General features: G+C 28.6%; 3 protein-coding genes across 3 annotated transcripts; 2 read left to right on the top strand and 1 right to left on the bottom strand.

The window, feature by feature from the left end:
* Positions 1–2415: 2415 nt before the first annotated feature.
* Positions 2416–5413, top strand: LOC127257476 (uncharacterized). The gene is made up of 8 exons (XM_051283920.1): positions 2416–2785; positions 3476–3724; positions 3813–3884; positions 3966–4004; positions 4109–4216; positions 4300–4397; positions 4476–4593; positions 4891–5413. The coding sequence occupies exons 1-8, from the start codon at positions 2618–2620 to the stop codon at positions 5149–5151; spliced, it is 1113 nt and encodes a 370-aa protein (XP_051139877.1). The 5' UTR covers positions 2416–2617; the 3' UTR covers positions 5152–5413.
* Positions 5414–5568: 155 nt separating this feature from the next.
* Positions 5569–8002, bottom strand: LOC127257478 (proteasome subunit alpha type-1-B-like). The gene is made up of 2 exons (XM_051283925.1): positions 7544–8002; positions 5569–6306 (listed from the first exon to the last, which is right to left on the bottom strand). The coding sequence occupies exons 1-2, from the start codon at positions 7892–7894 to the stop codon at positions 5839–5841; spliced, it is 819 nt and encodes a 272-aa protein (XP_051139882.1). The 5' UTR covers positions 7895–8002; the 3' UTR covers positions 5569–5838.
* Positions 8003–11397: 3395 nt separating this feature from the next.
* Positions 11398–13188, top strand: LOC127257222 (mannan endo-1,4-beta-mannosidase 7-like; the record flags this gene model as incomplete). Its single annotated transcript, XM_051283604.1, has 5 exons — positions 11398–11694; positions 11905–12102; positions 12200–12322; positions 12450–12643; positions 12789–13188. Coding segments are annotated over 5 exons (1212 nt in total), but the record flags the coding sequence as incomplete, so codon positions are not given.
* Positions 13189–27926: the final 14738 nt, after the last annotated feature.

Genomic DNA, 27926 nt, shown 5'->3' with positions numbered 1-27926 from the left:
ATATATATTGGAAATGGGTTTTTGGTTTAGGACTCGATAAGTTTTGGAATTGGGGCTTTTTGTTTTGAATTAAAGAAATAATACTACAATATGATTAGTGTTTAGTTAATTATAACATAAATTATAGTTATAGGATTTTCAATCAAATACTCCTAGTATATTAAAATAACATTTTTGTTTGGAGTGGTTGAGCCATAATTGATGAGAGTGGGGATTTATTTGTGGGGCCAAATTTCTGAAGCACAATCTTGTGATTTTGAGTACACACTTTTTTCACAGAATAAAAATCTTTGAACAGTGTCTTCTTCTAGGGAATAATATTTTATTACTTCTATTATTAATGAAATGGATTCTCAGAAGCTGACTGGATTACACGTTGCCAGTCCAAATTTATTTATTAGTTTAGTGTTAATTTCATATGAAATTTACAGTGATATGCAAAACAATATTCACTTTGTACAGGGCCTGGCGTTTTAAAACAATATCATCCTTCTCAATAAAAATATCACAATTTTTTTGCACAAAAACCACATTTAAAGGTGTTTTCTTGGAGTGTAGTCTTCCTTGGTTTGTATTTTAGGTTTTAAATAGCAATCTAGATATATATATATATATATATAGATATTTTTAAAAAAAGTATAAAATTGACATCAATATTATTACATCATAACACTCAATACAGAAAGAGAACACTTTATCTGATTCATTATATTATCACCTATCTTCTCAATTTTGTAGCAATATTTAATTAATAGAAAATTATCGATTTTAATATAAGAAATCTTTATAGTATTATCCTTATCATTTAGGGTTTCTTTTTATCTTTTGACCATTATAGTAGAGGGCTGTGATTACCGCATATAAATGATTGAAATACAATACACGAAGGGTGTGTTTGTCATTTGATTGGGATTTGAATAGTAAAAATTTTGAATTTGAATAGTTGTATGATGTGGTATAAATAGGAATTGTTGCAATGTTTTGAATGTAAAATTAATTTTTAGTATAATATAAAAAAGAAGTGTTTGATTTGATATTTTTGGGGAAAAAATGGGATGAATAGTGAATTTAAAATCCAATCCCCCAAACAAACACACCCGAAGTATAAATAAGCAAAAGATAAATACAAAGTATACATATTTCTATTTTGGGACGTCCAATTACAAAGTAACTCTTTCATTAAATACTCAATTTTTTTCACAAATACCCCTATTTTACATCACGTCATTACTTTTATACCAAAAAAATAAGGGCAAAAATGTCATTTTACTATTTTTATCTATTCACTATAATTAAAATACTATTATTCCTTAATCTTCGCGCTTATACTTTTAGCTTGGACGGAAGGAGTATTACTTTCATCACTCAAAGCTAATTTGTTGATCTTAGTTTGGATACTATACTTTAGGTATTGTATAATTAATATGTAATTAAGAAATATATTAGTAAAAATAATTATAGATTATGATTAAAATGACTAAATAGTTTAATTAAAATAAAAAAATTTTAAATTTTAAATTTTAAAATGTAATTAAAGTGTATAATTATATTTTAAAAAATTTATGTTGGATGGAACGAAATAGAAATTGTGGACAAATTATATGGGACGGATCGAAGTAGAAATAGTATACAAATCATGTGGGACAAAACTAATAATATTCTATTTGTCCCAACTACATCATTTGGTTTTTTTTTTTTTTTTTTTATATATATATATAGTAAATTAAAAAATAATATATTTTATTAATTAGTGGAAATATAATTTATTTTTTATATTAGCTTGAAGCTAGCACCCTAACAAAATTGAATAAATTCATATAAATAAAATTTTATCAATAGTGGAAATATAAGACCTTAGCCTTGTGTAGCTGAAAAATAAATTATTGATAACAGTAATTAAAAACTTATTATCACAATTGACTTTGTTTGGTCGCTGTTGAAATTGATTTGAAATAGAGTGTTAATTTAAATTTTAGTTTAAATAATATTTTGATGTTATATTTTGTAAAAAAAAATAATAATACTATTATATTTTATTAAAAACGGCACAATTTGAAATCACAAAAGAACAAAATATATATTAAATAAAATAGAAGTAACTGGTGACCGTGATAAATAATGAATTTTAGAAAGAAAATATATAAATACTGTGCAATAAATATGACTTACTAAATAAACATGCATCATATGGAAATCAATAATATATACATAGATGCAAATAAATGAAGATAATATTTTCTTTCTAAAGATACATTATAGTTTAGTTGATGTTCACAATATATTTAGCTTGTACTGATTTTTAACATAATAATGTATTGAAATTTTAAAAAATACATATAATAAAAAACAAAACTTCTAAAATACTTTATTAATATTATTACTATTATTATTTGTTGTATATTTATAATGGGCTTTGTAAAATAAGTAAAGAAGCCCTTAATTGGGTAGAGTAGAGAGAGAGGCGCGATGATGATGTCGGGTCGGGTCGCCCGCCCGCCATGGCTTCCCTATGCCTACAAATAAACAGTAACAGAGGGCAGCGCAAAGCAGGGGCACCGCAGCAGTATTAGTTTAGAATCAGAAAAGAGAGAAGGATCCGCCGGAACCCAATCGAACAATGGGTTTCCAGATTCTTCACAAAAACTGCGACGAAAACGATGACGGCGACGCCACTCTACCTGCGACTGCTCCGGTGATAGTCGGCCTCCAGCCGTCGGCTCTCGTCGACCACGTCGCCAGAGTTGATTGCTCCCGAATTCCCGGCGAGCCCGGCGGCTCCTTCCCTGTAAGATACTAATAGATATAATTGAATTCCATTCCAAATCCCCTCTTAATTCAATTCAATGTAGTTTAGTTTAATTCGCAGTTCTTCATCACTGTTCTTATGGAATTTTGTTAGTTTATAAGTTGAGGAGGGATCAGGATAGTTTCTGTATGTAATTTCACTTGTTATAAAGTTTCAATCTCTTTTTTTTTGTGAATTTTAATTTGGCATTCTAGTTCATCACAGATTCTTCTGATGTCGATTTGATATATATATATATATCAAATAAGCCATAAAATATAGTTTGTCATCACAACATAGATCTTGTATTGTATTTGTACTATGTTTAACCTATAATATCTTACGATTTAGGCGACAGTATTAACTAATAACACACGTTATAGTTTTATACGGCATAAAATTTCAGAACACCATATAATATCATATATTGTTATACAGCACACTAGTAATTATGAACAAAAAATACATGTATTTATTATATATCTAACACGTGTTGTATATAATAAGAATATATGTTGTTTGTATATATTATGGGTGATGATTTTTTTAATTCAGCACCGTAACAGTTCCCTACTATTTATTTTTATATACGGACTAATTACAGCGAGCAACTTAGCATGTAAATCTGATCCCTTTTTGTCCTACATAATGTGATGAAAGCTTTGGCTTTTCTTTCTTTCTTCTTTATAGGTTTCATCCGAAGAGTTGAAGATCATTTTGAACGAGATCAATGCCCACGCATCAGCTCCTCCGATGAAGACAATCGCCGGGGGAAGCGTTGCCAACACTGTACGAGGCCTCGCTGCCGGCTACGGAATTTCTTGCGGCATAATCGGGGCGTGTGGGGACGACGATCAGGGGGCCTTGTTCATCGACAATATGAGCTTCCACAATGTCGACCTCTCGAGATTGAGGCTCAAGCGCGGCCCTACTGGACAGGTACCCCTCTTCCTCGTCGTACAATTTCCACCGGAAAATTGATTGATGGAAAAATATATACTTCTGAAACGTTCGATGTTCGATGCAGTGTGTTTGTATGGTCGACGAATTGGGCAATCGCACGATGAGGCCGTGTCTCTCCAACGCCGTCAAAGTTCAGGTACATTCACCTTATTTGTTTTCATCTTCTTTTGTTTCTCGACCGCACATTGCGTAATTTTATAATTTTATTCTCGACCAGGCGAACGATCTAACTCCCGAAGACTTCAAAGGCTCCAAGGTGAAACCTCGATATGTACTAGAAATACTTAATATGCACGAATTGTGTCGTGCTAAGGTTTTATTGCGCCGGGCAATGGAACTAATCCCGTCTCTATGGTTCAGTGGCTTGTCTTGAGGTACGCTATATTCAACATCGATGTCATTCAAGCAGCCATTAGGATCGCCAAGCAAGAGGGCCTCTCGGTGTCGCTAGATCTTGCGAGTTTTGAGGTAATATTACCTAAAAGACGTTAAATTTATTCATCTTAATCATATGTTTAACTGTAAGTTGTTGGCTTTGATTCGTCGTGCAGATGGTTAGGAAGTACAAGTTGCCATTATTACAGTTACTCGAGTCGGGTAGCGTAGACCTTTGCTTCGCCAACGAGGATGAAGCTGCCGAGTTGCTCAGGTGCGCGCGTAGTCGATCATTTTCCTTTCTACCCTAGAATTTCTACGAAATCAATGTCGCAACATTATATAATTGCAGGGGCGAAGAAGCCGGTGCAGATCCAGAGTTGTCAGCTATTGAGTTTCTGTCGAAATACTGCAAATGGGCCGTGGTGACGTTAGGGGCGAAGGGATGCATCGCAAAGCACGGAAAAGAGGTGCACATAATTTTATCTTCTACTTACGATCTAAAGCACAACACGAGTGCACTCATAAGTAAAGAAAAAAGTAATACCGTAACGGGATAACCTGGTGATGTAGTAAGTGAATTTGTGACCGTGAGGTCATGGGTTCAAACCCGACGCCTCCAAGTCCATCTGACATACATGGTTCGCCTAGTGTGATTTGCTTTATCGGGCTTAGTTTGCAGAGTATTAAGTTCGGTTGGAGAAAAGTAAAAATAGTGTGTAACTACGTACGGTTTATTTGCTAAATGCATGTGTAAAAACTCGTAGGTTGTCCGAGTTCCTGCAATTGGAGAGTCGAAGGCAGTGGACGCCACAGGTGCTGGGGATCTCTTCGCCAGCGGGTTTCTGTACGGGCTGGTTAAGGGGCTGCCGCTGGAGGAGTGTTGCAAGATTGGGTCATGCAGCGGGGGGTCTGTCATCCGGTCGCTCGGTGGCGAGGTAACTCCCGAGAACTGGCACTGGATGTACAAGCAAATGCAGACCAAAGGTATCCCGATCCCGGCAGTGCCCGACAGTTTTGTCGCGTAGAAGATAAAGAGACTTCTGCTTGAGCTGTCAAAGGCAAAGACAATGCTTGCTGCAAACTGATATATATATATATATATGTTTCTATTCAATCTTAACTGTTTGATCAATGTTATGGATGATCATCTTTCACAGATCATCTTGTTGAGCTTGGGACAAATGAATACCCAACTAATGGAAAAAAAACTATAAATTCAAAATTCAGCACCTACTTCACAACACATGTTATAATATAATCATTTTCTAATATAATATAAATACAACACGAGCCTAGTTCAATCAGCATATGTTCCCATCAATTTTAACACGCAAATATACTCATATCATTAAGGCACAGAAGAAAATCAAGAAACTGTTGTGTAGCAAAAATGGTGCTAAGCCAATACCATACCCTATAGCAGACAATTATGGATGCCATACTTTAAATACGAAATCAATACTAGCAAACAAACAAATATTGCAGTAATGTCGAGATAAGTTATAACAAGTGTCATATTTTCTAACAGTAACAATGTAAAGCAAAGGCACATGTCATCAAGCGGAATGAATGAAACAGGGTACCGATGGAGAGACATGAAATGGTTTGCATTCAAGGGCAGTGAAATAGTTCCTCAATGAAATAAAACGGATTCACTTTTTCCGACAATAAAAGACATAATTCTTACCTCATACATGCATAGGACTGAATCATCAGATATCCATCGGGGCGACATCTTGGTCAGCAGGAGCTGTATCAGGTTCAGCCCCACTGCCTTGTTCAGGTTCAACAGTCACATTAGCTGGGGGGTCTTCACCAACAATCTCGAATTCATTGATCAGTCCCTGCACAGTTTCTTGATTCAACATGTGGAATGCCTCCCCGACTCCCAGCACTGCAATTGTGCAATTTGTGCTCGTGAGTTTTTCCCCTTGTAAGGTCTCTCTCAATGCAAAAAGTGCATCCTTGATTAGATTTTCACGGGATGAGTCCACAAAGTGCTCAAACTTTCGCTCCAAGTATGTCTTTGCTGCCTGGGATCGAGATCCAATTGCAAATGCTTGATATTCAAAGTAATTGCCGCTCGGACAGTTGTAATACAAATGGGCCCCGGATTCGTCCAGACCACCAACCAGCAGGCCAACACCATATGGCCGTTTCCATGACCGCTGAGTGCAGACCTGATTGATGGGTTATATTAAGGAATAATACAAGCCTTGGCAACCAATGAATGGATAAATACTATACGAGAGACCCTGTGTTCTAATCAAACACATGCTTCAATTGATATACTCACATGAAACTTGAAATCCCATCGATCCAGGTGTTATATAACTTGACTAAAGGGCATTTTCCAAATAGAATTGGAAAATCATGAGTGCATACATGTAGTTAGACAAAAGTGCAATGTTTGCTATAAAGTATCAAAAATGGTTTTCGCTATGAAAATATAAAATATCACTAGTATTCCAATTCATATCAATCTAACACATGTTGCAGCAATTCATTAAGGGGGGTTGGGGGGGGCGCAATTTCCATTGAACCATGCTAATGGTAAAGTTATAAAAGATGCTAGGAACATGAATCTACTACCACTTGTTAATATGCATCTTTGATCTCCAAGTTTGACAAAACAATCATATCCAAGATGGTTAAATTTTTTTTACAAAAATCAAATTTGATAATTTCTCCAAGGAGGGACTTACTGAGTCTCGGGCTATCTAGATTACCATCAGTTTGTTAATTGTCAACTTCATGAAATACAATCAACAGTGGGAGGCAGAATTTCAATGAATTCAGATGCATCCAAATGCACAAAAAGTATAATTGCTAACATGTAATCAATAGCTATGATTAGATTCCCTGCGAAAGTAACCTCTCATCATATAAAATTCTTTTTGTGAAGTTTATAGTTTCATTTCTATGGCAACAAAAACATTTCCACATCAACAAAGAAATCCAATTCACAGTTCTGTACAGATTAATTTGAACTTACTCAAAACCAAAGTGCAAACTTTCCTGGATGAATATGCATTAATTGCATAAAATGTGCGTCCCAATTATCCAAGCAATTTCACATATACAATTTCCATCCTGATAAATTGCAATATACACATTTCTATGGAAATCTTCTATCAACGTTGGCTGACATTGTGACGTTCATTAACTAAATTGAATCAAGTTTAAGTCTTAGATTCATTTGCAAAATCCTCGTGTTTCACAGAAGCAATTAAAACTAGTGATGAGCATCAATAAGATGATTTCTATGTATATTCCAAATTAATATCAAACAATTTTAGACCTAATTCTCAAGAACAAAATGCATCAAACAACGATTCGCGGAAACAGAACGCAGAATTAATATCGAGCAGTTAGGGTTTAACCAAAAACACCAAATCAAATCAAATCAAATCGAACCTGAGCCTTGTCGGCCAGCTGAACAACAAGACGGCCAACGGGGAGCGGCGACTCGTAGGTATACGAATAATTAATGCACTCATTGCGCATGTATCTGGAGAGGACCCGGCCGTCGGCGGTGAGTCCGGCTATGGCGACGCCTATATGGTCATCTACCTTGAAGATCTTCTTCTGGTGCGACGAGAGCTCGGAGCTGGCCTTGTTGACGCACGCAAGCACGACATGAGTCTTCGATCTCAGCCCTATCGCCGCCGAGCCCTGCTTCACGGCCTCCATGGCGTACTCCACTTGGAAAAGCCGGCCCGCCGGCGACCATGTCGTGACATCGGTGTCGTACTGGTTCCTGAACATTGTGCAATAAGGTTTCGTATCAGTGAATCAACGAATTCAGCAGCTGGTTTCTCTCTCTCTCGCTCTGCAGAAGAAGAAGAAACATACACACTGTGGTGGGTTTGTTGTACATTTCTTCCTCCTCAAGCTAATTTGGGAGAGACTACTTCCATATTGGGTCTGGCCCAAATTAAACCAAGCCTTCATTTTTGGCCCAAATCAATCCCGCTCGTAATCTGTTACATTTTTAATATGTATATATAAATAATTAATGGTTTGTTATTTATTTATTTATTTAATAAAAAATGAGCTATGTGGTGTTTTGTTTCTGTAAAAATAAAAATGGAAATTAATAAAATTGAAAGGTTAGATACAAAAATCTAGAGGTGTCACGTTTTTTCAAATTTTATTATTTGAGTTTTGTGTTTTTTTAAAAAAATATATATATTTTTTTTCTTTGGACAATTTTTTTAAGTATTTATAAAAACTTTTAAATAAATATTTAATATTTAAAATTGGGCTAGCCCAAGCCCGGCCCATGCCCAAAAATTTTTAGTCTATTTTTTTTAAGGTTTGAACACATTTTATTTTGTACTAGGTTCGATTGAATTTTCGAAATGTACAAATCAAACAAATTAAATATAAATATTTAAGGGTGTTTGTTTGTAAATTTGGATTGATACAAATATGAAATAAAAATACAAATACAAATTAAAATCATAAAAATTTGAATTGATAACATATTTAAGGGTGTTTGTTTGTAGATTTTGGATTGATCTCACTTTATTTATAATATTTTTCTTTCTTTAAAAATGATGAGTGTGTTTAGTTTATACTTCAAATTATATACATAATAAAATTTAAATTAAAAATGTAACTCCATATACAAACCAAACAAACTCAATTAATTCATTTCAAAATTTAAAAATATTACATAAAAAAATTATTTAAAACATTCCATTCAAAAATCTTATTTCAATTCAAAATTCCAAATCCAAAATTTAATTCCTAATCCTCAATTCAAATACTGGCTTCAACTTTAATATCACTAAAGAAATAATTTATAAAGATAAAAATACAAACTTGCTTGAAAACTATCCAATATACGAGTGTGTTTAGTTTGAGTTTTAAACTTAATTTATCATTATTCAGTTTGCATGATTTTTAATTAAAATATAACTTTTTTATTTTTTTCATATAATTTTAAAAATGATATAATCTACTGTATAATACACTCACACTTGTCCAGAATCAGACTTAGTTATAGACCTCAAATAAAAATGTCTTGTCACTTTATTTACAAGAATTTGGCAACCTAATATAATTGTTACATAACCACAAAAAATTATAATTTTAAAATAAATGATGGGATTTTGGGTTTGTTTGTTTTGAGTTGAAATTTGTTCCATGTAAATAATATTTTGACCTGATATTTTGTGGAAAAAATATTCTTATTAAAAATCATACAAGTTGAATAATATAATGTCAATTCGTATTTGAAACACAAATTAAAAGCACCCTTACTATTTCAAAATAATTCGAATGAATAAAATAATCTTATACATTAACAAACCTATAATATATTGCTAGAATTAATACTTTGTTGAATTTTTTTAAAGTTAAACAAAACTTAATTGTCACGTAGTATGAAAATCTACTTTTTATAATTAAATAGCAAAGCATACAAATTTTTTAAATTTTCATGATTGCAAGAGATTCTCTAAGTAAAATTTTTCAAATTTTTATGATTGCAAGAGATTTTCTAAATAATTATTAATATTATAAATCATATGAAAGTATACTGAATAAAAAGTAAATTATAAACAACCAAAAAAATAAATTTTTTTTTGAATATTTCACAAAAATATGAAAAAAAAAATTACAAATGAAAGTTTGAAGTATTTGTTTAGTTTGTTTTTAGATTTAATTTATTTGAATAACATTTTAAACGTGATCTTTTACGATATAATACCAATAATATATCTTTATTTAGAAAATGCAAATTATTCAGTAACAAATAAATAAATTTCAATACAAAAAGACCATATCCAAAGTCTAGATCTATTAAAACAATATATCAAATTAATTATTTTTGCTAATTATTTTATAGTGTTCTTAAAAATATTAATTTGTATTGACAATATACATCTTTCTTATTTTGGTATTTATATAAAATTATTTTTACTATAATAATACATATATTTTTTTTTAATGGGATTGATAAAAATGATAAAATGAATATATTGAGTTAGATCGAGAGAATATAATTATTTTGTGGATTTATTTCATTAGATTGTAGTTTTTTTATTTTAATATAAATAATAATTTGAATATAATATTTTAAGGATATAAAATAATATATTTTTATGAAAAAATTACAAATAATCATTACTCTATTGTATTGTATTACAACAAATACTTATAAAATGATATAAATATTAATTATTATTTTATTAAAATATCATTTTTAAATACTTTCATATACAATTTAATTTAAATTTTATTAAATAGTTTCACACCATCAATTAACATCAATATTTCTATAATCATTGCAATCTAAAAATGGATGCAAACAATATGGCTAAATCATCTATATTTAAATCTATATTTAAAAAATTTCAAATTCAATATCTCTTCGTACTCTGAGCAAAATCTCGCATACAAATATTTTTTAGATTTTTGTCATTGCCAAAGTTCAAATGATTTTCTAAACAATCATTTTGAAGTATGATAATATCACATGAGAGTTTGTTAAAAGAATAAATAAATTAAAAGAGAATATAAAAAAATAAAAATAAAAATCTTTTGGCAATAGAAGTTGAAATATTTTCAATTTTCTCATTTCAAGTGACTTTCTGATATCATTTTGTGATATGAAAATATCATATTCAAGTATATAAAATAAAAGAATACACCGGAAATTCAATGTTGAAGAAAAATGTATTGTATTAGAACATGTCGATTAATATTAAAGCGCAAATATCATATGTGATTAATATTAATCAGCACATAATATATGATTAAAATTACAACAATATGGATTTTATGAATTATTGTCGTGTATTGTTACTTCATACTATATATTTGTATTATATTAACATACTATATATATTATTATTAATTGTGATATATATTGTATGTATTATTATTATTATGTATGTTAGCATTTATATTGTGTATAATATTACTATGTGGTATTTGTTTATATTTTAGATTTTTCTTATTATACTAAAACTCGTAATTTGTTAACTAATCACTTTGTAATATGAATATATATTATAAGATAATGTGCAAAAGAAAAAGTAAAGTACAAATATGTAGAAAAATATGAATGCTTTTAAATAATAATAGATAATAAAATAAAATTTCTATCACATGTTCTTTTTACCAAAGTTTCAATCTGACAATACTTCACTATATATACCATAATAAACACCAACAACTCAATACATTAAAACCCTTAATCAAGACTTCTTACATTGCTTGTTAAAGAAATGAGAAATTTGAATCAAACAATAATAATAGTCTTCTTGATTATTGTTATTTTAGCAATGAATTTGAAAATCAATTTGGGCTATGAATTCATCACAATTCAAGAGGATCATTTGATGCTTGAGGGCATCCCATTTTATGCAAATGGATTCAATGCATATTGGCTCATGTCTGTTGCTTCTGATCCGACTCAGAGATCTAAAGTCTCGTCGGCATTCGTTGCGGCCGCCAGGCATGGCCTCGCCATCACTCGGGCATGGGCATTTTCTGACGGCGGAGATTCTCCTTTACAATATTCTCCGGGCTCTTACAATGAACAAATGTTCCAGGTTGAGCTTATATGTCTTGATCATTGTTGGAAGTCTATATAATATGTAATTAATGATGAATTACTTCAATTTTTATGTGAGATATACAGTGGTTAATGATTCAATATGGTAATTTTGTATTAGTAAGTTTTTATATGAGATTGTCATTTAATAATCATCATACATTTGTGTCTATCCTGATTAAGGATTGATTATTTGGTCTATATATAGGGATTGGATTTCGTGGTTTCAGAGGCTCGGAAATGGGGAATCAGATTGATTCTAAGCCTAGTGAACAATTATGAAGATTTTGGAGGAAAACAACGATATGTAGATTGGGCAAGAACGTTCCACGGGGAAAATGTGTCGTTGGAGGATGAGTTCTTCACAAACTCTGTAGTGAAGGATTACTACAAAAGTCATATTCATGTAATAAAATGATGAATAGTTTGTTATAAAGATCGTCATCATTATATATTATATAATTTTATTGAAGTTTATAATCATCATTGATGCATTGTTTTAGGTTGTCCTCAACCGGCAAAACAACCTTACGGGAATTGCATACAAGGATGACCCGACAATAATGGCATGGGAGCTCATTAATGAGCCCCGATGCTCTTCCGATCCATCGGGAGCTACTTTACAGGTTATCAGTTTTTGTAATAATACCAATTTGATTATAAATTTTTATTTTTTTATTTTTATGATGTGAAAATCTGCAATTGCTACATTTTTATGATGAATGAGCCCCGATGTTCTTTTAATGTCATTAGGCTTGGATAGCTGAAATGGCTAGCTATGTGAAGTCGATAGATAGCCACCACCTACTCGAGGTTGGACTCGAAGGCTTTTACGGGCAATCGGATGAGGACAATAGTACACATTTTCAAACCGGAACGGATTTTCTAACCAACAATTTGATTCCGGAGATCGACTTTGCAACTATCCATTCATATCCCGACCAATGGTATACCAATATTAACGTCCAAAGACATGAATTTTTATCTTGTTAAGTGACATATCACGTAAAAGTTTAACCTATATAAAAAAATATCATATCATATCTTATCTTATCTTATCTTATCTTACCTAAAAAATGGTTGAATTTTCAGGTTAACGAATCGAAGCGACGAAGAGCAGATGTCGTTCTTGAACGAGTGGCACAACAACCACATTCGCGATGCGGCTAAGGTTCTCAAGAAGCCTATTATGGTTGCAGAGTTCGGAAAGTCTTGTAAGGATTCGGGATACAGTACGGCGAAGAGGGATGTGATGTTCGAGACAGTTTTTTCGACGATTTATTTATCGGCTAAGGAAGAAGGAGCGGCAGCCGGCGGGTTGTTTTGGCAGCTTCTAATGGAAGGAATGGACGGCCTTCGAGATGGTTATGAAATCGTGTTCGATGAAAATCCTTCGACAGATGCAGTGATCGCAGAGCAGTCGAAGAAGCTTAATAACATTCGAAAAGCATATGTGAAAAGACAATTGAATAGTAATAGAAATGTACCATAGTTGATTGAATGATCATCTATGTGTTAAAGAAGAATTTTAAATTTTGAATTAAGTGTAATTCGAAGTATTTGCAAATAAATGCTTTGTTTATTTTTATTGTGTTTTTTAATTTTATTTTTCATTCAAAATATTATATTAATTATTATTTTATTTCAAATATTTTTGAATAATATTAAGTAAAATAAATTTGGTGGAAAAGACTCTATAGTAATTTCACATTCTTTATGTGATGTGCAGATTAGTAGCGGCCTACTTCTTTAAAAAATATATTATATTCAAAATATCTATATTTATATTAAGCATACATTTTTTTTAAAAAAAAAATTAATATACTACATATATTCATTATTTTTATATTCTCTACAAAATTTCTTATACCTTACATTAAAAAAAAAAAATAAAAAAAATCAACAATCTCCCAAAACAAACACACCATTGAATTTTACATTTAAATTTTAAATAATAAAATATTCAATTGAAATAATTATTTAATATAATATAAATAGATGACGGTACACTGCTTTTAATGAAAATTTAATTTTTTAAATGAAAATAAATATTTAATTTAATATATATATATATATTAGGAAAATCATTAAAAAAGAAAACTATAAAAACCCCAAAACAAATACAACCACCTAAGTTCGTTTTGCTTTCAATTTATTGAAATCCACACCCCATGCATGTAGAATGTGTGTGTCCTAACATAAATATATCCATAAATATAAATAAAAGTTGCATGAATATATAGCACGTACGAATGTAGGTACCATTTGATTCGATTGAGTATATAAAAGTATGGTACAAAAACAACAACCGGGCACGTGACAAGCTTTGACGGAGGCAATGGAGTTGCACGTGACATGACATGTGCCGATGGGCGTGCGGGATTTCCCTCACCCACACGAACCATTCGTAATTTGATCGGTTACAACACTCCGTAAGCTTATACTTTCAATTTTTATTTTTTTATTTTTTATTTTTTAAACTATTTTTTCAGATTTATTTTAAGTGGGATGTGTTTGATTGTGGTGTTTTTAAAACGTTCAATTATTCCATAAATTTTTCCTTCCAAAAAAAAGCATAAATTAAATATCTTTATTTATATTATATTAAAATTTAATTTTATATTTAAAATATCAAATTAATACATATTTATAGTTAGAGCTCGTGGGTATATTTGTATTGTGTTTTGGTTTGAAGAACAAAATAACTCATGTTATGTATAGAGAATTGCGTAGATAATACAAAATAATGAGTATCAGTAATACATATTTTTTTAGGGTAAATGTGTTGAGTATTTTTTACAGAAAGAACTCATCGATATTTACCGAATTGAAAAATGAATTTATTAATTGTGGACAATTTAAAATAACAAAGTAAATATAGTGATAGCATACCGCATGAATACATAATTTTATTTTCTGTGAAATAACACTAAAAAATATATACGTTCCTCTGTCCACTTACAAAGTTTACATTTATTTTTGGCACGGTGTTTAAGAAATAATAGTATTTTAATTATAGTGAGTAGTTAAAAGTAATGTAATGACATTTTTGCTCTTACTTTTTTTTTTGTATAAAAGTAATGATGTGAGATGTAAAATAATAGTATTTGTAGAAAAAAGTAGAGTATTTAATGAAATATTAACTTTGTAATTGGACGTCCCAAAATAGAAATATGTAAACATTGTAAGTGGACGGAGGGAGTATATTTTTATCAATTTTAAAATATAATACTTCATCCCTCCGTCTAAGGGTCACATTTACATTTTGCATCATTATACTTTAACATTAAAAATATTTTTATTTTTATATAATTTTTTGTATAAATTTTATTATATTAGTATTATAACACATTAATTGAAGTATTTTTAAATTTTTTTTAATTTATACTACGTTTTGATATAATAATTAATATTCAAATATCAACATACAAAAAAATAAATAAAACTTTTAGAATCGGACGAAGATAGTATTTATTTATTTTTAACCATATATATTATTATATTATAACTCAAATTACAATCAAATATGCGCATATATTTGAATTATAGATGGATATTATTCAATAGTAAAACTTAATTATTATTATTATTATTTTTATTTTTTTGGTAAAATTCAACTTCTAACTCTAACTTAGACCCAATGTCCCGCCCTTTATATTTACACTTAAAAATTAAAAAATATAAAATATAAAAACTTTTGCCATTGATTATTATTAATATTATTAAAATCATAAATCAGGCCCATTTAATTTTAAAATCAAATATTTGCGGAGATGTAGCAGTTCTTAACGTCCACGTCGGGTACAAGAAAAAAGATACTCCGTCCCAGATACAGTGTCTCCGTTGCCGTCTGTTCTACATACCATATTATTTTTTTTTTGGAAAATTACACATTTTAATCTTATTTTAAATTTTTTAATTTTATTTTTTTAATTTTAATGAAACTAATTAGTTATCTTAATCTTAATTTATAATTATTTATATTATAGGATAATTTATTTTCACTAGTACATTGTTAATTATCTACTAATTACACCCCTTCTAAAACACCGTGTCTACAGTGTAGCAGACACTGTATCTGGGACGGAGAGAGTAATTAATTAAGTATATTGAATAATAAAATCAAATCACAAGAATCCTACAATTTTTATTTTTATTTTTTAAAATGATAAATAACGTTGAATTAATTAAGGAATGGGTGAATGTGGACAAGAATTTAATAATTAGTAATAATAATGACGCTATGAAATCCATGCAAGGAAAAAACTTTAATTACAACCACAAATCAAAATATTTGCATGATTCGTTCACCAAATTAAATGTCTCTCTCTAAATCTCTCTCTCGACATCATCATCATCATTATTATTATTATTATTATTGGCACGTGTGTTTTTGGAGGTTTGGATTTTGGATTAAAATTTGAATAGTAAAAATTTTAAAATTTAAATAGTGGTATAATGTAATATAAATAAATATCGATATGATATTTTGAATGTAAAATTGATTTTTAATATAATATAGAAAATAAAAATTAAGTGTTTTGATTTGATTTTTTTTTAAAGAGAAATTTTGTATAAATAATAAATTTGTTAAATTCTTCAAACAAACACAACCAACAATTCGTTACATAATTTTATAATTATATCCACTATTTAAATAAATTATTAAATTCACTGGTTGCTTTAAAATGCTAATTGGCTAATATATAATTTATGAAATTTGATAAATAAATATATATATTTTTTTTTTCAGAAAATAAGTGTACTAAATTAATGACAATATTGTTAGTTAAGATTTCTTCTGGTTGTGTTTGGTATTTTTATTTTTTTTCTAAAAACAAAAATTGAGTAATAGTTTAGATGTGATTCTTTGTAAGACTAATAATGTATTATTATAGAAATTATGAAAATTAAATAATAGAATTTTGAAAAATATATATATCATCTAAGGAAAAAATTCACAAATAATCTATTTTCATTCCCCAAAATAATGTATATACAAAGACCATCAAAATTAGTATTAAAAACTGAAGGGTAAACTGTTTTTTAGTCCCGTAAGTGGAGCATGTCGCAAACTAGTTCCATAAGTAAAAATTTTTTGTTGTTTTAGTCCTCCGGCGAGCCAGGTCAGTGACACCCGGAGGACACGTGGATTTATTATTTTTTTTTATTTTTTTTACTTTTTTTTAATTGGACCAAATAAAAAAAATAAAAAAATACAAATAAAATTAAAATAAGTTTTAAAAAAATTTAAAAAATGAAAAATAAAAAATAAAAAATTCACGTGTCTACCAGGTCAGCGACACCTGGCGAACACGTCACTTCCGGCGAGCCACGCGGGCATCTCCAGCGCCGGAGGACTAAAACAGCGAAAATTTTTCACTTATGAAACTAGTTTTGCGATAGGCTCCACTTACGAGACTAAAATGATAAGGGGGTCCAGTTATCGGGACTAAAAAAACAGTTTACCCAGAACTTAAATAACTATAGAAATTACTAAGATCACAATACATTGTGATTATCTAATACATAGCATATATACAGAAAATTCATAGTGTTAAGCAATATATATAGGTAATATTTATATTAAATATATTTTTTCCGTCTTGCAACCCAAAATACTTTTCTTTTATTATTATTTTCGTATATTTCACTTGAAAAGATATATTTTTATTTTAGTAAAAATAGTCATACATTAATATCAATATATTTTTAACTCTTACCTAAATTACCATTATAAATACAATTATTTTATACATAAAATCAAAAAGTAAAAATATCGAAATTTTAATCAATAAAATAGTATTATTTTTTAATTTATTACAAAATTTTAAAAGAGTCTAAGTGGGACGAGAAGAGTATATTTTGTTAAAAACAAAAAAAAAGTACTATATATATATATTATATATCCAATTGCTTAAAAATTGTTGAACAATACTTTTTTTATTTCATAATTTTGAAAATTTTCCAACATATTGCATTGTTTTATGGAATATATATATATATATATAATCGAGTATTGAAATTCAATATTTATTGCATAATATATTTCTTCGTTATACAAACTTTCATAACTAGATAGTTCGATATTTCATAACAAAGTACATAAAGCCATAGACGAATAGTAGAATAGGAATTCACTAGCTCAAGACCATCGTGTTAAAATTAAATTGAATTTCCATCGACAAATATTTATAATTAGTAAAAATATTATTTATCAAGGGTTTGATTTTTTATTTTTTAGATTTTCAAGAATTATCCATGTTCCACAGGAGATGATGAGATAATAAATAAGAGCACAATAAAATAATTTTATAGTGCTACTGAATGAAAATAAAAAATAAAAAATAAAAAATAAAAAAATCTATTATTAATAAATAAAGTCATACCCATTGCCTTTTTAGATTTTTTACATTTTTAATATTTTTTAGGTATTTAGATACTATGAAATAAATATTTTTTACAAAATGGAACAATTCCAAATTTCCCAACATCTTTATTTAAACTGCACCAACGGACAATCGGAATTCAGAGCTTCACTCAGTCCCATGATAATTCCCAAACAACTTTAAGAATTCCGACACTGTTTAATTTCATCCCCAAATTAGCTTCGATTAATTGGATCCATGGCGGAATCGCCGGCCGTCGTTGATTTCGTGAAATTGGAGAAGGAGACGGCAATGGCGCGGTTCAATTCGTGCCGGAGAATCACCAGGCTCCGCCGGATCACGGAGGTTCTGGCGGTTCTAGGGTTAATCTCGTGGCTGTCACCGGCGGCGCCGCCGCTGCCGGCGTCTTTCCGGTCGCCGGAGAGCTATGTCTTCAACCAACACGTCGCTTTTCTCATCGGAAATGCAATTATCTTCTCGCTGTTTATGCTTTCCCGCTGCGACGCCACGACGAGTCTCGCCGCCGCCGCCGGCGGAGCGGAATTTTATGAAGACTACGCGCAGCTCCGTGAGGCGCCGGCGCCGGCGCCGGAGAAGAAAATTGAGGAGGATAATTTGGAGGTCTTACCGCAATACGACGACGTTTCGATGGCGATACGAAAAGCCGCCAGGCGAATTAAGAAGTTTCAGAGAGCGCATTCGGAGAGACTGAAGCGAGAGCTGGCGGCGCGGCCGCCGGCGGTGGATTGCCGGCGACCGGGAAAGTATAGAATCGAGCGCTACGACGCGGCGGAGATGGAGCGGCTGAGCAGTGAAGAGTTCCGGTGGGCGGTGGATGCTTTCATTAAAAAACATTGGACCAAAAAATAGAGACAATTTATTGTAAATAAATAAATAGTTATTTTTATTTTTATATTTTAAATATTTATTTTAATTTTAATTTATTAAAATTTAAAACTACAGATGATAATATTGATACTAATACAAGTGAACAAAAATTTTAATAAACTATTCATTTTTTTTCATTTTGTTTACTCTCATAAGAAGCGCAGATATTAGTACAATTTACAATATATTATACAAATGTCATTATTTTTATATCACACAATATTAATAAAATTATATTAGTCAATTTTACTTTATTTCTACAACGTATCAATATTATACTAATATACTTTAAAGTCTGTGTAAAAAGCAAACTGATATGTACAACAGAGGGAGTATATTAATTTGATTTTATTTTTATTTGAATATGATTTAATTAAATAAAAATGGCAGCATATAAGTGGTTGCATAAAAATGACAAAATCTATTTAGGAATCGATGCCTTTCATGAACAACCATTTGTTTTATTTGGGGTAATAATCTGTAAATACTCAAACTCTATTTCCTAATTTATTTCTTCATTGGTATATACTTCTATTTATTATACCTACGGTTTGTTTGGTTTCGATTTGTGTAAGTGATTTGAATAAATAATATTCATTCCGTCCTAAATTTTTTGCATTTTGTCTGGCCAAGAAATTAAGTTAAGATATATTATTATTTTTTAAAATTAAAAATTATAAATTTTTCCGTATAATAAAGGTGTGTTCAAAATATTGGAAAATAATAATTTAAGAAATATTGATATTATATTGGTAGTTGGTAAAAAACATAGATAAAAGATTTTTTTTTGTCTTTGTGAGTGTATCGGTGTAAAAAGTAGTGACAATTGTGTAATAAAAATGAAAAAGTAATGGTAGTTTTATGGTGATATGGTTATTTATGAAAATAAGACTATTGTTTTAGGACGAACAAAAATGGTAAACAAAACTATTGTATTGGGACGAAGAGAGTACTCCCTCCGTCCCGAAACTAAGTATCCATTTGCTTTTTGCACGTAGTTTTAGAAATATTAGTATTATATTGGGATATAATAGGAATAAAGTAGAAAATGCTAAAAATAACTTTATTAGTAAGTGTGATATAAAGGTAATGACATTTGTGTAATATATTGTAAGTTGTAAAGGTATTTGTAATGTTAGTATAAAGTACAGTTACTAAAAAAGAAAATGAATACTTTGTTATGGGACGGACTAAAATGAAAAAATGAATACTTGTTATGGGACGGATGAAGTATTATTTATGTACTTTTTATAAGAGTAGAATTTGAATATTTTTTAGCAGTAATATTACAATTTTGATTATAATAAAATGAGTGCGGATAATAATGTAAATACAGACAAAATTAGTGAATAAATATTTAATTTATTTTTTTTACTAAATATTGTATAAGCCTATTTTTGAAATATATATATATACAGATTTAAAATATGTGTCTAAAAGCCCAAGCATACAATTGGACAACTAGGCCAGTCGGATAGAAACAAAATAGGTAAAGCCTAAAGTGAATGTATTGAAAAAATATTAAAAGTTGATAAAAGAAAAAAGGTAAAATTATTATTTCTTGATAGTAATAAAATTATAAATAGATTTTTTTATAAAAAAAATTATCGTAAATAAACTGTGCATAAATTTAACTATAAAAACAAAAAATAGAAATTGTTACATAATCCAAATTGAGGGAGTATCTTATTTTGGAAATTGTTGTTCATTTGAAATTGTAAAACTTTAAACAAACACAACCATAGGATTTGTTTGGTTTAGGTTTGATTTTAAGGTTTTGTTTAAATAATTATTTTTATAGGATAGTAATCTATAAAATAATTTATTATATAAGATACTGTGACAGTTATATAGGTATTTGTTGTATTATCTAGTATGTATATGTTTAAAATACTTCTTCCGTCTCATATCTATATATTCATTTACTTTTTATACGGAATTTTATAAATATTAGTATTATATTAAAATAAAATAGAAATAAAGGTAAAAATACTAAATTAATTCTATTAGTATTGTAATGACCTTTGTGTAATATATTGCAAATTTGAAGGGTATTTGTAATGTTAGGTATATAGTACAATTACTAAAAAAAAATAAATGAATACTATGAGACGGATCAAAATTAAAAAATTGAATAAATTGTTAAGGGATGAAGGGAATATTATATTTTGACTATTGTATATGTATATTAAAAACTAATAAATCTTGTCACTGGATTTGAACATAATACAAGCTTTGAATTAAATATTTTGATTTCATATTTTGAATGAAAAATATTATTTGATATAATTTTTTGTATAATATTTTGTCCAAAAATTAAGCTATTGAATGGATTGTTTTGAGATGATTTTTTTTTTTTTTTTTAAATATATAATAATATGACATCAAAATCAAACCTTAAAAAAAGATTGACCTCGGATTTTGTTTCTTAATTTTGCTCCCCGTTTAAATAGTTATATGATGGGATATTTTGTAATAAAATAATATCTTTATATAAGAAGTGGCAGAACTAGTCTCCGAATTTTAAAGAGCTGACCATTGGTATATTTTATTTGACACTATTTCTTTCAAGTTGTTATTACAGTAGAAATTGATGAAAAAAAAAACACTAAAAAATTAAATACTAAAATTTAGAGCTCGTCACTATCTATAAACAACATGAAAATTATCTAATTAAAAAAAAAAAAAAAAAAAAAAAAAAACCTCATTTCATCTCTCTCTGGAAAGTATGGAAAAAAAAAATTGCTTTGAATTATTTTTATAGAGGTCTTTTAAAAAAGAATATTTCAATTTAATTCATTATATTTTTTGCTTTGAATACCAATATTAAAAATTAATTTTATCAGTTGAATAATCAGATAGGTTTTTATTTAATGGGAGATAGACTTTTATGAAATATTTTTAAAATCTGACAAGTATATTGATTAATTTTATTACAAATTTTTGAATGGTTTGATATCCAATATTTATTACTTGATTTTATTTTTAAATATTATGATAATAATTAAATAAAAATATTTCAATTTACCTCCTGATAATACTAAAAAATAGTACATATTCAGTCATAACTTTGATATAAATTCAAAGTAAGTTACGGATTATACAAAAATCCTAAGTATACATAATTATACACATTTTTAAATGTATCTGATCTAGTTATAATTATTTTATACTATCTCATAATTAAATATATTTTATTTTAGTGTGTACAAGATCTGTTATTTGCAAATTGCAATGTACAATGAATAGTTTGTTCTTCTATGATTTTAAATCACAATTCAAATTAACACTTAATTTCTAATCAATTTTAAATCACACCCAAATTATAATATTCCATATTTATTTTTTTTTAAAAAAAAAAAGAAGAAGAAACAAACAAACACATAAAAATATATATTATACTGTTATTTTAATAAAATATTTATTCTTTTTAATTTTCGTATCGGATTCAAATAAACTATTTTTACAGATGGAGTATTCGATATTGTTATGGAAATTCCAGGAATCCAAGAAGAAACAAACAAACACACAAAAATTTGGTAACTCGATCAGAATGATCTACGTCGCTATAAAGTCTGTAAAGTACGCAGACACACGTTAAAGTGAGAATACATGAATATTTATAGGCAATATCCAAATCATATATCTAAAATTTAGAATATAATATCTAAATCATATCCCAACAACACTTTAAACCTACTATATGTCACAACAACTAATAAAATATGATACTCATTAAAATTTGTGTACATGGAGAGAATATTATTTATTTTATTAAATATCTAATTTAAATATTATTTAAATAAAATAAATTACAAACAAACCCCTCTATATAAAGTGTAGCAGCACTCAGTCAGTCAATCGAAACTCAAACTCACACTTCATTCGAACATCATAAACTGATCATTTAGCTATACATATATATATATATATAATCCCAATTAATTATATATTACAACCCTAATAGTAATTAATTTCATGGAATCCAACGTCGTTCTTGATGTTGTCTCCGCGATGATGATGGATAGCGCCGCCGTGAGGCTCCGCCGGATTTTCGAGCTCCTGGCGGCTTTAGGGCTGCTGGCATCGGCGGCGCGTTTCTCACACCTGCCTACCCTCCCTCTTTTCAACCACCACGTCGTTTTCCTTATCGGAAACGCCATTATCGTCTTGCTCTACGTCCTTTTCCGGTACAGCGACGCCGCCGTCTCCGGCGGTGACAGAAACTCCGACGATGGCGATTGCGTGAAGCAGGGCGATGATCAGCCGACTTCTGCATCTGCTTATATGTATTTGCCTCCGGCGGCGGGCTCCGGTACGGCGGAGGATGGCGGCGAGGAGGAGTCGCCGGCGGTGGAAGAATTGACGGTCGAAGAATACGACGACGTTTCGGCGGTAATACAGAAGGCGAGGATGCAAATAGAAAAGTTCCAAATGGTGCAATCGGAGAAGCTGAGGCGAGAGATTGCGGCGGAGGAGCGAAGGCCGGAGAATCGGAGTGGCCGGAAAAGTGAATTCCGGTTCGACGCGGCGGAGATAGAGAGGCTGAGCAGTGAAGAGTTCCGGCGGACGGTGGAAGCCTTCATTGATAAGCACTGGAGGAAAGGGACACGAAACGACGTCGCTTTGATGCAGTATTAATTTTTGCATAATGGCGATGTTATAATTAATTATTGATTACGGTTTAATGAAGCTTCAAAATTAATAATAAAAAATTATTTAGGTATAATGTTTGCTGAAGCTTTTTTTTTTTTTTTTTTTTTTTTTTTGGCCACCGGCAGACATGCTGACAATAAAACCGTTTTGTATAATTTTATGTTTTACCGTTATTAATATTATTTACTCCCTCAGTCCCGAAACTAAATATTTATTTGCTTTTGTACGTAATTTTAAAAATACTAGTATTATATTGAGATATAGTAGGAATAAAGTAGAAATGACTAAAATAACCTTATTATTATTATTATTATGTGTGATATAAACGTAATGACATTTGTGTAATATATTGTAAGTTGTAAGAGTATTTGTAATGTTAGGTAAAAAGTACAGTTACTAAAAAATGAAATGGATACTTTGTTATGGGACGGACTAAAATGGAAATATGGATATTTTGTATGGGATGGAGGGAGTATATTTTTCTTTATAAAAATATAATATTATCTTTGTTCAGATCTAATGGTCTCATTTATTTTTTTTATATGTGCGTTGATATTTGAATATTATTTATATCAAAACGTAATACAAATAGAGGCTGACGGATAGAGTAATTTTTTTTTACGTAGAATATAACATTTAATTACTATTTTACTTAAAAACTAATTAACAAAAAAATTATATAAATCTATTTCAATATTTGGTTCATATGATTTTAGTAAAAATCATATAATTTTTTTTATAAAAATCATTTCAAATTACTAAAATTTAAATCAAATCTTGAATCAAAACCAAACAAATCCTATAATTTGGACCAACAAAATATTTCTAATAATTCTGGATTTTGATTTTGTAAACTAAATGAATTCGGTTTGTTCTTTTACTATTTTAAATCAAAATCATCACTAAAATAACGTATATCTTTGTACGATCTATTTGAGTTTTGAATAATAAAATTGTGAATTATAATAGTGATTTAATACGATATAAACATGTATTGATATAATATCTATAATTTAAAATAAATTTTAATGTAATATAAAAAAAAACAAATAAATAATTGATTTGATTTTTTGAAAATAAAAATAAAATCATAAATAACAAAAACTGATAAAAATCGTACAAACAAACACAACCCCGAATTTGATTTATGGTGTGTTTGTTTGGGGGTTTGGATTTTGAGTTGAGATTTGAATAGTAAAAGTTTTGAATTTGAATAGTTGTATGATGCGATATAAATAGGTGTTGATACGATGTTTTGAATGTAAAATTGATTTTTAATATAATATAAAAAATAAAAAATAAGTGTTTGATTTGATATTTTTGGGGGAAAATTTTTGAATGAATAGTAGGATTTTGATAAAATTCTACAAACGAAAGGTTTATTTGTGGCAAATGGTTTATTTGTGGCAAATGGTCTACAAATAGAATGATAATAAATTCCAAAATATGCCAAACTTGCCCTGAATTCAGGCCTTTCCAATTTGGTTTAGATCTTTCATTAAATAATTAGGTATTTAGTTCTACATTTAAAAATAAATATATAAAAACTAATTAATTAATTGCAAGATAAATCACCAGTGCCAATTTTGTTTATATTATATACTTAATATTCATTTTTCATGAAATATTATATTCCACAATTATTTTACTTAAAAAAATTATAATCAAAAACAAAAAAAAAAAAAAAAAACCACACACATACACACAAAAGAATTTATTCACTAATTATTAGATAAGTATCTCTTTTTTTTTTTTTTTAATAATTACTTCCTCCGTCCTATAGTCCTTATTGTTTTTTAGTTTTGTCGGCAAATTATTTGGACGAAGAAAGTATTATAATATATATATATATTCAAACTATTTAGTATATAAAATATTTTATTTAAAAACAATAAAAATAAAATACATACACAAACAAGCAATGTTTTTTGTTCTCTATATGTATTTGTTTGTTTACTTAATAAATTATACTTTATTTTATAAAACATATAGAATATAAATGCAAACCAAATACATCTATATTTAACTTATTTTATAAAATAACTTAATCATGAAATATGATAGAATGCATTTTTAATACTTATATATATATATATATATGATAAAGGGTAAATTATATCACACCCCCTTGTATTTTAGTAAAAATGCACAAAACATGTCGTGTTTTATTTATTGCATGAAACTCCCTTGTGTTAATATAAAGTTTGCACGAAACACCCTTTTTAACCAAAACTGATATTTAGTTCTAAATAAATAATAAAATTACGCAAGTTTTATACAAATAAAAAACGCAAAATATCTTAAATAATTTTTTGCATTAAATAAATAAATAAATAAATTATTAGTCCTTCATTTTATAGTTTTTTGAGAGAAATTGTTGTCTGATTTTTATAAAAAAATTATAAAAATAAATGATTGATCAATTATTTATTTATGTATTTTATTCAAAAAAAATTATTTAAAATATTTTACGTTTTTTATTTGTATAAAATTTACTTCATTTAGGTATTTATTTCTAACCAAACATCAGTTTTTGGACAAAAAGGTGTTTCATGTAAACTTTCCATTTAAAAAAGGGGGTTTCACGTAATAAATAAAATATAGGGTATTTTGTGCATTTTTAGCAAAATACAATAATGTGTTATATAATTTACCCTAAGATAAAATTGTTTGTTTTAGTTGTAACGTATATACTTGATTGAACGAGATATTTTGTAACAAAAAAAATAATAATAGTAATAATAATAATAATAATATTTTTATACGATATTATGTAAAAAATTTAAAAATACAAATAAAGTGGACTAAATTTGTAGGATTCGTGTGACTATTTTTTATTTTTAAGAAATATTACATTCAAACTAACACAAAAAAATAATTTCATAGTAAATAAACATATCTCTAAATTACCACACACCAATGTCATAATTTGATTTGTATATTTGTTCAATTTATTGAAGTTTAGAAATATCTTACTATCTTTATCCCAAATCTTGTGATATCATTTACTATTTTCAATTTCCAAATGGTATTTACAAATTTTCATCTACATATAATATATTTTTTAACTTATTTATATTTTCTAACATATAAAATATTCCAAACAAAATAAATGCTAGATATATATATATATATATAGTGACGGAAGCTCCGGAGGGGGCAAAATTGTTATGTTTATTTATTTCATTTTTTTTACCTTTTATTTTTAGTTTCAACTTATTTCGAACCTATTTTTTATTTGAACGGTTGTTTCTGTGTGTACAAAAAATAATATAAGAACTTTCTCGTCGATTCATTTATACCAACTTGATGTCATCTTAACTTTTTTAATTTTTATTAACACTCTCACGTGGTTGTGAAGAAGAAAAAAAATAAACGAAAACAATATTTAAGATAAAATATTTTATTTTTTATATAATATATTTATAAATAAAAATATTATATATTATTATAAATTAAAATAATAATAATATGGAGGTTTATGTAGAGTATTAATTCCAAATTGGGGGAGGGGAAATTTGATTACTAAATAAAAAAATTTAAAAAAATTACACTTAAAAAAATTTGAGAAGAGCTTGGAGCGTCAGTTGACCCCCCAAGCCCCAATGTAGATCTGTCACTGTATATATACATATAAATTATGGTATACGAGTAATCGAACTATAACCACATTTAATTAAAGATAGATCGTGACAAGTTGAGTTTGAAGTTGGTTTAGAAAATTTTCAAATTCAACTTGTCCGATTCCATTGAAATTTAAATGCATACGATTCTTCAAAATCTAACCCATTCCAATTATGATCGAATATCTAAAGCCTCATTGACAAATTAGATCTGCAAATCTATATAGGGAAAATGATCGAGGAAGAACCACCGGTGTATCAAATTATTGGCCATAATAAATTGTATGTTGTGTGGGCGTGTGTGTGAGACGATGACTTCATGTATGTATGCCTAACTTGAGATCGAAAATTTGTCTAAAAAATTTGTGACAAGAGAGGCCAAAAATAGAATTAGGTCAAATTCAAATATGGTGTATTGCAATTGTCCTTTACCCCTTACACTAAGGGGACTTCCATCAAATCTAGACTCTATTTATAAATATATATATATATATATCTTTTAAGAAATAACACTATTCATCAATAATAATATTTAAAATATACATCACATTCGTGTTTATTTGTAAGATTTTGATTTTGGGTTTTGGTTTTGAATAGTAAATTTTTGAATTGAAATATGTGTTATTTCGATTTTGAATGTAATGTGATAAATAAAAAATAAATGTTTGATTTGA

Source organism: Andrographis paniculata, unplaced genomic scaffold (assembly GCF_009805555.1).
Source record: "Andrographis paniculata isolate CXL003 unplaced genomic scaffold, ASM980555v1 Contig57END, whole genome shotgun sequence".
NCBI classification, from domain to species: domain Eukaryota; kingdom Viridiplantae; phylum Streptophyta; class Magnoliopsida; order Lamiales; family Acanthaceae; genus Andrographis; species Andrographis paniculata.
This window is presented reverse-complemented; position numbering and strand designations above follow the sequence as displayed.